A 15,429-nucleotide genomic window follows, 5' to 3' on the forward strand; every position below is an offset into this window, starting at 1 on the left:
TTGATTTTGAAGGACGGTTTCGACAATATAAGAATCTTGTTTGGGGCACCTGAGTGGTCCAGTGGTTGAGCATCTGCCTTTGGCTCACATCGTGGTCCCGGGGTCCTGGGATCAAGTCCTGAATCAGGCTCCCCGCACAAAGCCTGCTTCCCTCTCTGCCTATGTCTTTGCGTCTCTCTCATGAATAAATGAATAATTTTTTTTAAAAAATCTTGGTTTACTGTGTTTTTCGTTTTGTTTTGTTTTTCTTTTTTAAAAGATTTTATTTATTTATTCATGACAGAAACACACAGAGAGAGAGGCAAAGACACAGGCAGAGGGAGAAGCAGGCTCCATGCAGGGAGCCTGAGGTGGGACTCCATCCTGGGTCTCCAGGATCATACCCAGGCCTGAAGGCGGTGCCAAACCGCTGGGCCATTGGGACTGCCCAGTTTTGTTTTGTTTTTTTAACTTGCTGCACTTTGAATATATCAGCTCACTGCCTTCAGGACTTCAGAGTTTCTGATAAGAAATCTGCTAATGTCTTATGAGGATTCGTTGTATGTGACAATTTGCTTCTCATTGGCTTCTTTCAAGTTTCTCACTTTGGCTTTTGAAAGTTTGATTATGGGTCTCGGTTTGGGTCTCTGAGTTCTTTGTATTTCAAATTCATTAAGTTTCTTGGATGTTTATATTCAGATCTGTCATTGAAGTTGGGAAAATTTCAGCCATTATTTCTTCAGATATGCTCTTTGCTTCTTTCTTTCTCTCTGCTCCTTCTATAACTTCCGTAATACATATGTTGGCCTGCTTGATACTGCATCACAGGTCCCTTAGGTTCTATTCACTTTTCTTTAATCTTCTTTTTTTCTATTCCTCAGACTCAGATAATTTCCATTGTCCTTTCTTCAAGTTCACTAATTCTTTTATCTGTCAACTCAGAGACAGATCTCTCTAGTGAACCCCGCTAGTGAATATTTCATTTCAGCTACTGTACTTCTCAGCTTCAAAATTTCTTCTTGATTTCTCTTTAGACTTGCTATCTCTTTATTGATATTTCCATTTTGTTTATACATCCTTTTTTCTCCTTTTAGTTATTTGTGTGTCTTCAAAACAATTATTTAGGAATCTTTGTCAGGATGCCTGGGTGGATCAGTAGTTGACAGTTCTACCTTTGGCTCAGGCCATGATTGGGATTGAGCCCCATGTCAGGCTCCCTGCATGGAGGCTGCTTCTTCCTCTGCCTATGTCTCTGCCCCTCTCTCTCTCTCTGTCTCTCATGAGACATAAATAAAATCTTTAAAAAAAAAATAAAATCTTTGTCTAGTAAATCTGCCATCAGGTATTTTTTTAGGGATAGTTTTGGTTGATTTATTTATTTTTTCCTTTGAATCAGCCATAAAATTTTCTGTTTCTTTGGATGGCATATTACTATTTAAATTTACAGTTGGACATTGAATGTAGAAATTATAGTAATTCTAGAAATTAGATTCTCTTTCCCAGGGTTTGCTGGGATTTTGTTTTTCTTTTATTGTTTTTGTTTTTATATTATTGTAGACTGTCTCTATGCTGAGGATCAGCTGAGTTATAAATTTAAGGTCCTATCAGGTCTTTTCTGAGCCTGTGCCTTTCCCTGGATATATATGTTGACTTTCTAATTTCCCACATTTATGCTAATGCTTTTGAATAGTCTAGCCTTTTTTTTTAAATGAGCATCTTAGTCTGATATCTGGCTTCCAAAAGATGAAAAAGAGAAAAATGAATGGGTGGGGAAGGACACTAGCCCATTGAATCCCCTGGAAATCACTTAGCTAGTAGAGCAGAGGCTTGCAACAGTAGGGGAAGTACAAGGACCCCTACCTCTTTGCACCTCTGTGATAAAAAGTAATCAATGATCAATGCACAAATCACGTTATTTGGAGGACAGAATTCTCATTGTATATGCTGACTCCACAAGCTATGTGCAAGCTACTCCTAAAACACATGAATAGCTGCCTACCTCAGGGTCTGGGGATAGGGAATAGCTGTTCCTGGACTAAAAGCTGAAATTGACTAAAACTAACCACTATTTACCATCTAAATCTAAGTTTTCCCCTGGAAGTTATTAGCCTTCCATAAACTCCAGAGTTCCAAAACAGTTTTAACAGATGTATTTTGCCAGTGTAATCATTTTCTAGGTTGGAAGACAGGTTCCCAGTTCTTCCTACTCCACCATCTTCCCAGAATCCTCTGGCACATTGCTTTTTATCATATTGTCTCCGTATTTTCACATATTTCTCTTCACTTTAATAGTTTTCACCAGAGTAAGAATACAAATTTGATGATAGCTGCTGATATGCCAAGGGCCTTGATCCTTCCTGGGGGTAGAACTGGATTTTTCTTTACTTGTCATACAAAAGAAGGAATTAAAAAATCTGAGCCCTGAATCCTATTTGCATCAAATAGCACTTTTTAAACCAAATATGTATTCTTAAAACATATATAACTGATATATAACTGTGATATATATGTTAATAATGTCTGCCTAGAAAAAAATGGACAATGTACCTATCAAACAGCTGAGTAGAGGTAACTTATTTGCATATATTCAAATAACATGAATTTAAATAGGTATTCTAAGACTAAGTTCTAGAAGTAAAAGTCTGTCATTACACTGCTAACCTATAGTCAGGATGTCTTAGTCTTTCTTTCCCAATGATCTTTCAAGATATAGTCAAGAAACACTGGAATTGTATAAGTGGAAATTGTATTTAGTTCTCCTCAGAATAGAATCATTCCTGTTTATAAATCATAAATGTGTAATTATTGGGGCACCTAGATGACACAATTGGTTAAGTGTCCAACTCTTGGTTTTGTCTCAGGTCATGATCTCAGGGTCATGAGATTGAGCCCCATATCGGGCTCCTGCTTAGTGTGGAATCAGCTTGAGATTTCCCTCTGCCCCTCCCCTCGTGCTCTCTCTCTCTATCTCTCTCTCTCTCTCATAAATAAATAAATCTTTGAAAAACGGTGCCTGGGTGGCTCAGTCTGTTAAGCATCTGCCTTTGGCTCAGTTCATGATCCTAGGGTCCTGGGATCAAGCCCTGGGTCATGCTCCAGGGAAAGCAGATTTCCCTCCCCCTGCTCATGTGTGCACTCACTGTCTCTTAAATAAATAAAATAAATAAATAAAATCTAAAAGAATAAATAAAATAAAAAATAAATCTTAAAAAAATAAAAATAACATGTTTAATTATTTTAGAACCTTTTAAAAATCAAATTCATAAGCATGCTGATCTTTTTTTGAAAGATTCAAAAACATTATGAACCACAGAGGATTATTCTACACCATATTAGAAAATCCAGGCAAAAAAAAAATAGATAATTATATCCTAAATGATGTAATAATAACATTCTTGGTATAGTTCCATATCAAAAGATAAAATAAATTTGGTAATTATGTAAATGGAATAAGGATGTTTTAAAGATAAAGAGTGAAGGGATTTATAGTAGTGTCGTTTCAAAGTTTATTTTTTTTATTATTTGCACACTTGAATTAGAGCCTATATTATTAGGATCCATGATTTTTATGTTGCCACAAAATTCATTTTTCCATCTATTCAGAAAGTTTGTGAAATTTTTGAAAAAATTAAAAGCTGTCTTATAGATAGGGTTTATGAGAATAATGTGTTAAAGTACCATAAATTTTCAATAATGATGTTTGGTAGAAAAAAAAAATTTGCATTATAAAGAAATAAAAAATTATTTCCCTCAGCTACATCTTGAGTTGACACAGAATCATGGTTATCAAACAGTTAAATACATTGAACAATCTGCACCTCTTATTTTTTGGAACACTTGAGGACTCAAATTCTCACTTTATCCCACTTAGGGATGAAAAGTCTCCTATTTTTTTTACAATGTTTGCGTTAAACAGATGTAAGACATCTCACAATAGCAAGTAGCACACTTTCCTGTAAATGAAAATTCTGATATATTCTCTTAACATTCATAGTATAAAAGGCAATTTAAGAGATTCTTTGTAAAAGTTATGCAAACTGAATTATGTATATTAATGTTTATTATTTGTGCAGGCTGCCTTAGAGAAAGAATGGCTAGCTTTAGATTCCACCCGCTTCCCTTCACAAACACTGCTTCTCCCAAACCAGCTGCACCGGCCAAAGGTAACATGTCATGGAAATCTCTTAGTGCTCCATCTTTGCTCATTTTTTAAGGTTATGCTGGCTGCAGTGATTAATAATGCAATTTATTGACTTGAAAAACACAATTACTTTTAGAAGCCTCTGACTTCCTCCTCATCCCCAGATGTAATTTTTCATATAGCTTTTCTTTCATTTGCTCCTAATTTTTTTCTTTATTTTGGATTTCTTTCAACACTTTATTTCACAGTAGCAAAAAAAAGTGATACACTTCAGCTGCATATTTGGCAGCAGACTAAAATCACTAGTTGACAGCACTTTAAAAATACAAAAATATGCATTAAGAGGGCAACAGCTGAAGATTCTCAGTCGGAGGTCAATGGGCTGCAATATCTGTTATTTATTTGATAATCTTTGAAGTTTTTGTTTTCTGATATTTTTTAAGATTTTTGCAATTAATCATTCTGTATATGCAAACAATACCAGAAAGCATATCCCTCACCACTACAATAAAGACATTTAGATGTGTATTAATAAATTTAATTTTATTATAATTTTCAGTTATATGTGTTTCCCTGGGGAGGCTACTCAGTAATATGCATGGAAAGTAATATGATATAAATGCTAGAATTTTTCAATTTATTTTATACTTAATATACATTATTTTCCTGATAAGTTCTCTGAAACCTTAAAATATGATGAAACTTCACTGAATGTACCAAGTCATCCAGCTCAAGCATGGCTATGTAATGAGAATGAAAATTTGTTTTCATCAGAACATGCACAGTTCAATAGCAGGTAAGCTAAACTACTCTTTTAGAGGATCAACCCATGATGAGAATATTACACCTTAAAAAGTAATAAAATGATGAAAATTAGGTACAAATTTACTTGTTTAGAGGATGGAAAAGCATTTAGTGTTATAAATGTATAGACTTTATGGGGTTTTCAATAAAATAAAATGTGTGAGGTAGCTTCATTAAAGCAACGACAAAAGTTAAGTGTCAGTGAAATAATGTCATTAATTGTTGTAAATGTGATCTTTTAAATATTACTATATAGGTAGAGATAAGGATTAGAATAAAAATTCCAGTGCTGCATTTCTTTCGACAAAAGGATTGAAATATGCTTCAAGTAATTGAAATGTAAACATTTTAAATTAATGGCAGACTTTTATTACTTTTCAAGATAAAGTTTTTCTGTAACTTAAATGGATTTTATTTCCAAGTATGAGACAACATAAACAGCTTGTAGTTTTAAAAAGTGCTGATAGATGTATGTTGATTCAGTTAGTGTAGTTTTTTTCTATTGCCAGATCAGAAAATAGGACTTTCTCCCGGACACCTGAATCAAAGACCAGCAGAAAGAGCTTGCTAAAAACTAAAAAAGAAGAAAAAATTTCAAAAGAATGGTATGTGGTCTATATTACACTAAAATATTAAGAAATCGAGAGATTTTTAAATATTCAGGATGTTTTTCAAGACTTTAGGAATTTTTAGTTTATAAGAAACTGTATATCTTAAATTACAGATTCTTACATGGGAATCTAAATTTGTTTTAGTATAATATTCAGATATGTATGTTTACATGCATAAGTAAATATGGTCTCAATATTTGTGTTGTCTTTATTAAATTTAATCTTTTAATAGGGGTTTTAAGGATATTGCTACTGCTCAGCAAATGTTGAAGAGAGCACAGAAGATGAAATCAAAGAAATTAAGGAAAAAATTAGGTGGGTGATGAATGCCCTTTGGATAATTGTGTGTCTGATATTGAAAATAAATTATTTTAAAATATTAAAAGACCAAATCATATTTAATAATATTTAATAAGAACAGAAATGAAATGCACAGATATGTCTAAGGTAATAATCCTGAAAACTGAAATAAGGTAACAGCGAAAATTATGTTATTATGTTAAATGATTTGTTACAAGCTTAAATGCTATTTTCACTTTCTCCTCTTACTACTTTGTTATTGATTGTTCTGTCTATTGTGCACTGAGAATTATGCTGTAATTTGTTTCTAAGTTAGTATATTTTGGAAGATGTTGATTCTAAAGAATGTCTGCTTCATGTGCTTATTCTTTTGTGTGTTTTTAAATTGATTATTCAACAAATTATAAATTTGTTAGTTTCATGAATATTAGCTATGAGGTCTTCACAACTTGACACTGAAAAAGAAATACAACTTATATCTTCACCATTATGCAGAACTTGGGAAATGTTCAGAGGCATCCTTTCTTCTACCCCACTTGATTCTTTAAGTAATTTCTTTCTGTGGATACCTCTAATCGTTTTAGTATCATTACATAATAGTGGAGTGGTTTATAGGCAAGAAATAGCAGAATATTATGACTTTATATCTATACTTAAAACTACTCAAAATTATTTGCATATTGTATATAACTTAGCATTTAGTTACAACTTTATAAATATTTACTCATGAACTCATTGGTTTAAAATAAGTAATGTGACCTCTTTTTATATGCTGTTTTGAGTTTTTCTTGTTCATCAGCTTCTTTAATAATGATTTTAACGTCAGTGAAATGTTTTTATAAGAGTGCCATTAGTCCTGAGAAAAGCAAAGAATCTATATCTACCTTATAGTTCTAGCTTATATAAGTATACAAAGGAGTCAGAAGATTATTTTTTCTTAATTAATTTTCCCATTTATTATTTTAAATCCTTAATTCCATAGTAGAACTCTAATTTTGTATATACATATTTTTTAAAATAAAAATAACCAAACTACCATTGGTATCCAAGGAATAGCTGATATTTCCTGGTACAGCACTTTATTGGTAAATTTCTGATGATTTATTTCTATATTCACAAGTGTTCAACTTTCCTTTTTTAGTATTAAATTAGTGACCCCTTTTACCTTTTTGAGATAGCTGTAGTATTTTTTGTTGTATACTAAAAGTTTATCAGCTTTGAAAGATTGAAATTTTAAGCACTTTTAAAGAAAATATAAATATGCACTCCGTTCAACTTGCTTTGTGCCTCCCACACTCCTGAGTTGTAAACTCCTATGAAGTTCATCAGAACTCAGTGAATGGAGTACTATGGGTTAGTGACTCCAGACTCTTCCTAATAGTGAGACTTTCTTTCAGTCCTGGGGAAGTAGAATCCAGTACAGTAAGTCAGGGTGGTTTGATAAACTATTTTTATTGCTTTGATGTATATTTTTATTCATCTTCAATAAATCAACAAATTTTTTTTAATAGCTGTTTTGAGAGCAGTAAGTTTCTGAGGCTCCTACAGGAAGTTCAAATACCAGAAGAGGCTTAAGTACCGATTCAGCCAATGTTTAACAAATAATTATTACCTATTTATGTTTAAAATCTATTTTTTAAAGATATTTGCAATGTTTCAGTAGTTTCTGATAGTGAACCTAAAATAAAATTTATCTTGTTAAAATCTGTCTCTGGAAATATATAGGTCTTTCTAGCTAATTCTTATAACTAAGGAATTTTTGTTCTTGTTGAATTCATTTTTAATAAATCAGCACAGTAAATAATATTTTTGGCAAAAGTTTTAATAAGGAATCTATAGTCATACATAAAAACCTTTGTTTTAATGGTCAAAAATTTGATATAATTATCATCAGGCAAAAATTAAGCCTGTTTTTATCTGTCACAAGGTGGCATGGTAGGGTAAAAAATGTAAAAGGACAGTCAGACATACAAGTTAGCAACCACCTCTTAAATTTAACACTTGACAGTAGTCATTAAGTGTGGTCTGTTAGGTAAAAATCCAAAATGGCAATTGTATAATTTTTTATGGTGGTCATTACACCAATTACATAATTGCAAACCAAATTGCATTCTTACTACTGTAGGAGGTCTTATATCTCTGTTAAGCTTTTATTTTGCTTTTGTTTAATCAAAATATTATTACATTCATTAAATAAAAGCAATTTTTTCTTTAAAATTTGATTTCTGAAATGTAAAACCTTTAAATTCTCCTCATTCTTTTTCTCTACTGCCCCCTCACAACAGATATTCAGAATAGAAATATTCAAGGTAAGATTAAGGATGAAGTCATGACAAAGAAGGTCACTGGGATCCTCTCCAACTATGATACTTTAATCTTCTACTAAGTTAATAATGTACCACTTATATCACTTTGTGAATGAATCATTAAGATTCTGTGCCTCTGGTTTTCTCCTTATAGAAAAAGAACCTTCTAGTACCTTTCCAGTTTACAATTCAATCAGTCTGTGATAAGCTATTAACTTATTTAAATCTGCCTAAAATCATGGCCATAATTTTAAGCTTTTATTTACTAATAAATTAAAATTATATTTTAGATACTTAAATTCTGTTAAACACCTGAACACTTACTATTAATTTTCAAATATACATGGAGATCAATTGATCGATTGATCTTTTATCTTACATGGATAACCTGCCAACTTGAAAATCTTAAGCCACCAGAGGGCAACATTGTCCATAAAACTGCTGGAAACTAGCCATCTCTGTGGAGGTAGGGAAGGTGGTAGGTGGAGCAACAAAGAATAAAAACTTTTAATTAAATGGAATCAATTACATCCTCCAGTCTAAACAAAGCAGTAATCCTCAAAGAGGTAAGGCATAAGTGCACAGGTTATAGAAGCTTTTAACTCAAATTTCTACCATGAAAATCCTTAGCACAAGTTGCTCAGTAGCAAACGCATATACTTCTTGTTTGTATATTGTACATGTGTTTATTAACCAAGGGATATGAGTCTACAATATCTGATTTAAGGTGAGAGTTAAAATAGGGCAAAAGGCATGGAGTTAATAATTTAAAGAAAGTTGCCAATAGAGGAAGAATACCACTGAGTTTGCTGATTAGTAAAGAAGGAAGAGGCCAAGGAAATATACAGTACAGGCAACCCTCAGGAGAGACTCAGTAATGATGACTTCTTTTGGGATAAATGAGGCCATCTGCTTTAAATAGAAAAAGCAGAATAGGATGGGAAATGGAAAGGGGAATTGGTTGAAAGCCATAAGATGAAATCTAAAATTTTGAGGAGTTATATTTACTCAGTTTGAGTTTCGGTTCTGATTATTGTTATACCTAGTAAGTTATTGGTTAATAAGAACATAACAGGAGGTTTTGTTTGTCTTTATTTTTTATTGTTGTCTTATGCACAAAAGTAGATTTAGAATTTTTCATGGCACAATGTGATCTGTGTTGGAATTTAGCAGATACCTAGGGAAGTTTAGGGTTTATAACTGCAGTTGGAGAGCATCATGTGCAAGATGAGAGTTGCTGATTTATTGAAAACCTAAGTCAATAACCCAAAAGTACTGAGCATAATTGGTAGCAAGATTGAGCAGGATCGGGGAAGAGAGTAAGTGCTTGCTGTTGATGCAGAGCATGCCTTAGAGAGGATGGATTCTGAGTATAGGGGTTTGTGTAGAGAGCAAATGATTAAAAATATATATATAAATAAAAAAGAGCAAATGATAAGTTTAAGCGCTAAGAACATAAGGACATAAACATAATGTGGTTTTCCAACATCTATCGTACTTAATGCATGTCACATCTCAAAATTTCATAGAGTGAAGAAAGAGTAGGATGAAGCAAACAAGGTTAATTTAGTTATAAAGGTAGGGCCACAGTAAGATGTAAGAATCATCTTGCAGTTGTTTCTAAGACCTTGGATACTGTCAAGTACATATTAAGCATTCAATAAATACTTGCTGATTTTATTTCAATAGTGAAAATAGCTTGAGATTGCGTTGGTAACATTTAGTTATAGTCAAGAATTAAGCAGGTAGAAAATAGGCTTTTTTAAAAAGATTTTATTTATTTATTCATGAGAGACAGAGAGAGAGGCAGAGACACAGGCAGAGGGAGAAGCAGGCTCCCTGCGGGGAGTCCAATGTGGGACTCCATCCCAGGACTCTGGGATCAAGCCCTGAGCCAAAGGCAGATGCTCAACCACTGAGCCACTCAGGTGTCCTCTAGGCTAACTTTTTAATGTGAATTGAGCACTTCATGGGCTATAGCAAAGAGATCAGGTTGCAAAATGATAAGGTAACTAAGGAATGAATGTAAAGGATCGAAAGGGAAAAATATATAGGCAAAAGTGTGACAAAACGAAGTTTGTTGATGATTTATTTTACTTCAGTGATTTCCAAAAAGAATTTATAAGGAATTTGATCAAATGTTCCTTTGTTGTGTGCTCTCAACAAGACAATAATAAAGTCTATTTGAATTGTGAAATCCTGGAGGGCCGAGACTCTCTTTATTCCCTACTGAATTCCCAGAACCTAATACCATGTCTGGCATATGGTAGATGTTCAATAAATAACTATTAACTGAGTCAGCAATAAATTAGATAAAAGTCACTGAATACATTTGACTGTGTGTATGTGTATGACTGGATGTGTATAATACAGTCATTTAAATATATGTTTCTATTTGGGAGGGCAAATTTAAATTAGTAAATAATACTCCTTATAAATGATGAAATACAGGGGCACCTAGGTAGCTCAGTTGGTTAAGCATCCAACTTCTGATTTCAGCTCAGGTCATGATCTCAGGGTTGTGAGATCAAGCTTCATGTTGAGCTCCACACTGCGCATGGGGCCTGCTTAAGATTCCCTCTCTCCCTCTCCTTCTGCCCTTGCCCTCCTAAAAATAAATAAAATAAAATAAATAAAATAGAGATATAGCAGTCATTTAGCCTTAAAACATATTTTACAGTACTGCTGTACTTATATGTACTTGTATATGTAAAATTGATAATAAGCAGGGTTTCAAGTATGAAGTTAACAAGATTATCAATTAGTGAGCTAAGATTAGAACTATAGAAACTGGAAAAGGATTATAGAGGGGATTAAATAATTTTAAGGATATTCTGATGTCCAAATAAAATTGTGTTACTTAAATGAAATAATGAAGTACAGAGCTACATGCATAATAGAAACTCAGATTCCTTATGGGTTTCTTTAAATATTTTATTAAAATGTATTTGAAACCTATTTCCCAGGGATCCCTGGGTGGCGCAGCGGTTTGGCGCCTGCCTTTGGCCCAGGGCGCGATCCAGGAGACCCTGGATCGAATCCCACGTCGGGCTCCCGGTGCATGGAGCCTGTTTCTCCCTCTGCCTGTGTCTCTGCCTCTCTCTGTCTCTGTGTCTCTCATGAATAAATAAATAAAACCTTTAAAAAAAAAAAAAGATTTGAAACCTATTTCCCAGACATTGACAAGTCATACTGGGAAATAAAAGATTTTAAATACTGGGAAATAAAAGACTTTAAAAACAGCAACATAGACCTGCCACTGATGATCTCAAAGGAGTAGATTTCAATGTACAAAGCTGATTTTATAGTGCAAGAAAAAGCTATCATAAGCTTTACTCTTTACAATAAACTTGTACCTTGGCTTTCCTACTTGACTTCGTATTTTTTGAGGGTAGGAGTAGTATCTTATTTCACAGTGATGTTTCCAGGGACATCAAACTCAAGTGATTTTTTTTCCCCATCTACAATTACTATGTTTCTTGCCTCTTATCATTATCTCTTTGCAGTTTACATGAGTGTAAGATTTAAATAAATTAAGGTTTATTCTAAAACATCATAATGTTTTAGAATAAAAGGATATTGAAAATATAGTATTCTTTATGTGCCCTTATGAATAAAATTATCTTTTTGAGTAAATTGAGCTAGACAACTCTTCTAAATAATTTATATGTATTACTTAATCTTGATAATCCTCTATGGAGGATTTAAAATCTTCTCCAACAATACAATTTCCAAGTTGGATATTTTATTGTTATTTATGTTGTTATTATATATTTACTAGCTGCCATTTGTTGAGCATCTACACTGATGTAGACATGAGTCTCAATGCTTTACACACATTATTTCATTATTTCTCACTGTAGTATTTCACAGTCAATATTATTTCTCTTGGACAGACAGGGGAAGGGCAGAGAGTAATAGCAATTTCTCCAGAGTCATACAACTAGTAAAAGTTGGGGCTTGGGTCTCACTCAAGTCTGTCGAATTGTAATGTTTTTGCACAGGAAATACATAGATCAAATAGAAAAGCAAAAAGAGCAGGAGAATGTTTAGAAAGATCAGTTGCTATAAAGTATCATACAAAATAAGAAGCCCATGGTAACCTGTCTTCCCTGACTAATGCTCCTTTTGATGTGTCAGTATATTTTTCTGTAAATGGCTTAGATGATGTATAATATATATTGTATTAAATATATATACACAAGGTTTTTAAAAAATTGTTATTCTTATTGATAATTCATGTTGAATTCATATAGAAGTACCCAACTCCCTAATACCTTAGGTCACACCTAATTATGAGATACGCCCAAATATTGACTAATATCTCCTTAATCTTGAGAAATGTCATCTCTGTGAACCATGTAAATCATGCTTAAAAGAATAAATTATTGCTAGATTAATGGAAATCTTTAGTTTCCACATGCTTGAAAAATAATTCTGCAACTACTATTCTGTTTTTCTAATTAACATTCTAAAAAATATACTACCTTAGCATTTAATTAAAATATATAATTTGGGCGTTACACTATTAAAATCCTACTTTTCCATTTGGAATATTCAATTATACATTGCATTAGCAATTAATCAAAGATTCTTAGTCTCTTTTTACAAGATGATGTAAGATATTAAGAAAATGTATCCTGCCTTTACTTGTGGCTTTATGTTAACCTACTTTAAATGCGTAATTTTCCACTCTTTATTCTACCCTTCTTACTTACATCGTTATTTTTTCTCTTACAGTTCTTCAACAAGCAAAAATTACAACTGCACAAATCCCCCATTACCAATAAATTATAGGGCTCTGTGTTTACAACCATCCTGTTTATTTTGTAAAATGAATAGATTTACAATGCTCTTGGCTATAAAGTGAATATAGAATTTTTATAATTTTTTTTGATATCTGATACATGAAGATAAAAGAGAAACCATTCATTTATCTGTACAATGAATAAAATGATCTTTTTTCTATCTCTCATCCTATCAGTTGTATTGCTTACATCTCCTATATCCCAGTCCTCATATGCAAAAGAGAGAAAAGTAGGGCCTATGGTTTTTCCTATAATAATGCCTTTTACCTAACCATGCTATTGTGGAAATTTTACTTTATTCCAGCAGAAATATTGAGAATATAAGAAAGGAGCTAAAATAATAAATAGTAAGGCAATTCCTCAAATAAAGAGATGATACCATAACTAGAAAATTTTAATGTAATTTTTTCACATTATTAGTATTTCTGTGCTTTGTATTATGTATTAAGTATTAATCAGATAACCAAAGATATATAAATGATTTGTTACCATTTCATATTATGAAACTTTCAAAAATATGTCATTACCAGTTTCACAGTGCCTTATAGAGTGGTATTTTTAAATACTATTGTAAAAAAATATAGCCACTTCAGAGAAGGAATGAGCCAGAGCTTAACTTTTGTCTTATTGTCTTTTTTGTCTATATCCCATTGTTTGCCTAGCATTATTCAAAGATAATGAAAATGAAACTTCTGTTGCAAAATCACCAAAGATGGCACAGCCCAGAAGAGATGATTACTTTGAAGGTATGGTTTAATCACAGATACATAGAAAGCCAAAAAAGATAAAAATGGAGTATGGAATTGTTGAATCACTATATTGTATACCTGAAACTAATATAACACTATATATTAACTAATGAATTAAAATAAAAAGTTTAAAAAATAAATAGAAGGATTAGTAGGGAATAAAGATGAAGATGGAAAATTGTATTTAAAATAAAATTTTAAAATCCTCAGTAGTCGTAAAGTACACATGTAAAAAAATCATATATGAAATATAATTAAATAAAAGTCGAAATGTGGTTCTTAGAGCTAAAATACCAATATAGTGTGTTGAATCATTGGCACAGTAGTATAGTATTTGTATCAGTGCTTCTATAACTTTAAATTTCATATATTTTTATGTAAAAGTCTTATAAAGCTGTTTCATTGATATAACTAATTTTGCTTAAATTTTACACTGACTGATAGATAATATTAGCCTATATCAATGGAAGTGAACCCACATGGAAATGATATTCTAACATATTTACTTTACTGCCAGTATACACAAATTGCATTACATATTATAAGTTAAACTCTGGAATTTTAAATATTTTACTATATGTGAAGCTTGCCCTACTCATTTTGGGGTAAAGGATTTATACATTTAAAGGGCAGATTATATTTCTTATTTAAGCATTTGGAAGAATTATGGACTTATATTATCAAACAAATATTTAAATATAATAGAGAAACAAACATGACTTATAAGTTTGCCATTGCTTTTTCTTTAATAGTTAAATGTTCATAATTATGTCTATACTTTTGGATGATAATTTATAATAGGAAAAAATATATTTGAATGGAAGTGGGCCACTTAGAATTTTAAATACTTTGTCTTTTAAATAAAATCTTAAATTTTAAACATTATTTTAGTATGATTGCAAATAGATACTTTGATTTACATTTCTACTTAGTAATGTCTCAAACTAAAGAAAAATTTGACTAACGTCAGTTTTATAATTTTCTAGAGATGCCTTTTAAATATGTAGCAATGGAAGACATGGGGTATAGAATTTTCTTTAAGGCATATAGTAATAAATATATACATAAGAAGATAGGTAAAACAAGCATAGCAAAGTATTGAAATTGTTGGATCAATAGATGATGGTATATGGAGGTTTACTCTATCAGTCAATTTTTTTAATATTAAAAATTTTCCAGAGAAAAACATTTTAAAAATTTGGTAGCCATTGAAGGTGTCAAAAAACAGTATTAAAAAAAAAAAGTCTTATCAAGTAGTATTTTAATACAATTAAAATATGTTTTCAATAGAAAATAAAGCTTGGGTTCTAATCACTTAATTATCTTATTACAATGTTAATTTCACCAATTCACTGTAAGAGTCAGAAGTCTGCTGAAATCAATAACAATACCAGAGATATTACCTATTAAATAGAAGGATTGTTACTTTACAAAGACATTGCCTAGTAAGAAAGATAAAGGGGGCATTTTTGCCCTTTAAATTAGCATGCATCTCAGCATTAGAAGGGAGAAATCTGTCCGAGCATGTTCTACTGCATTATCTCTTGTTCTGTGAAATGTGAAGACATGTTGTCATCTAGAATAGTATATATGCTTATATGGTATATTTATGGATTTGTGTACTAATATAAAATATACTAGGAATAGTTCAATTAGCAGTAGAAATAGAGTGGCCTGTAGAACATGAAACATTTCTGTGCTTCATGATATGAAGTTATATGTTTTTGTTTA

The 15,429-nt window shown here is 31.8% G+C and overlaps 1 protein-coding gene across 23 annotated transcripts in view; it reads left to right on the forward strand.

The window, feature by feature from the left end:
- LRRIQ1 (leucine rich repeats and IQ motif containing 1) overlaps positions 1-15,429 on the forward strand; it is a 214,957-nt gene that overhangs the window by 94,931 nt on the left and 104,597 nt on the right. For 19 of the 23 annotated variants that reach the window (XR_012005746.1, XR_012005745.1, XR_012005747.1 and 16 more), the window contains 6 exons: positions 4,053-4,142; positions 4,795-4,916; positions 5,434-5,529; positions 5,768-5,850; positions 8,121-8,144; positions 13,612-13,695. Coding sequence is in view for 18 of the 23 variants with exons in the window: in XM_072772945.1 (XP_072629046.1) it covers positions 4,053-4,142; positions 4,795-4,916; positions 5,434-5,529; positions 5,768-5,850; positions 8,121-8,144; positions 13,612-13,695 (499 nt within the window). In the remaining 5 variants the exon portion in view is untranslated. Of the gene's footprint in view, positions 1-4,052; positions 4,143-4,794; positions 4,917-5,433; positions 5,530-5,767; positions 5,851-8,120; positions 8,145-13,611; positions 13,696-15,429 lie in introns of those variants that run through there. The other 4 variants (XM_072772947.1, XM_072772963.1, XR_012005748.1 and 1 more) reach the window with 3 other exon arrangements.

Source organism: Canis lupus, chromosome 13, assembly GCF_048164855.1.
Source record: "Canis lupus baileyi chromosome 13, mCanLup2.hap1, whole genome shotgun sequence".
NCBI classification, from domain to species: domain Eukaryota; kingdom Metazoa; phylum Chordata; class Mammalia; order Carnivora; family Canidae; genus Canis; species Canis lupus.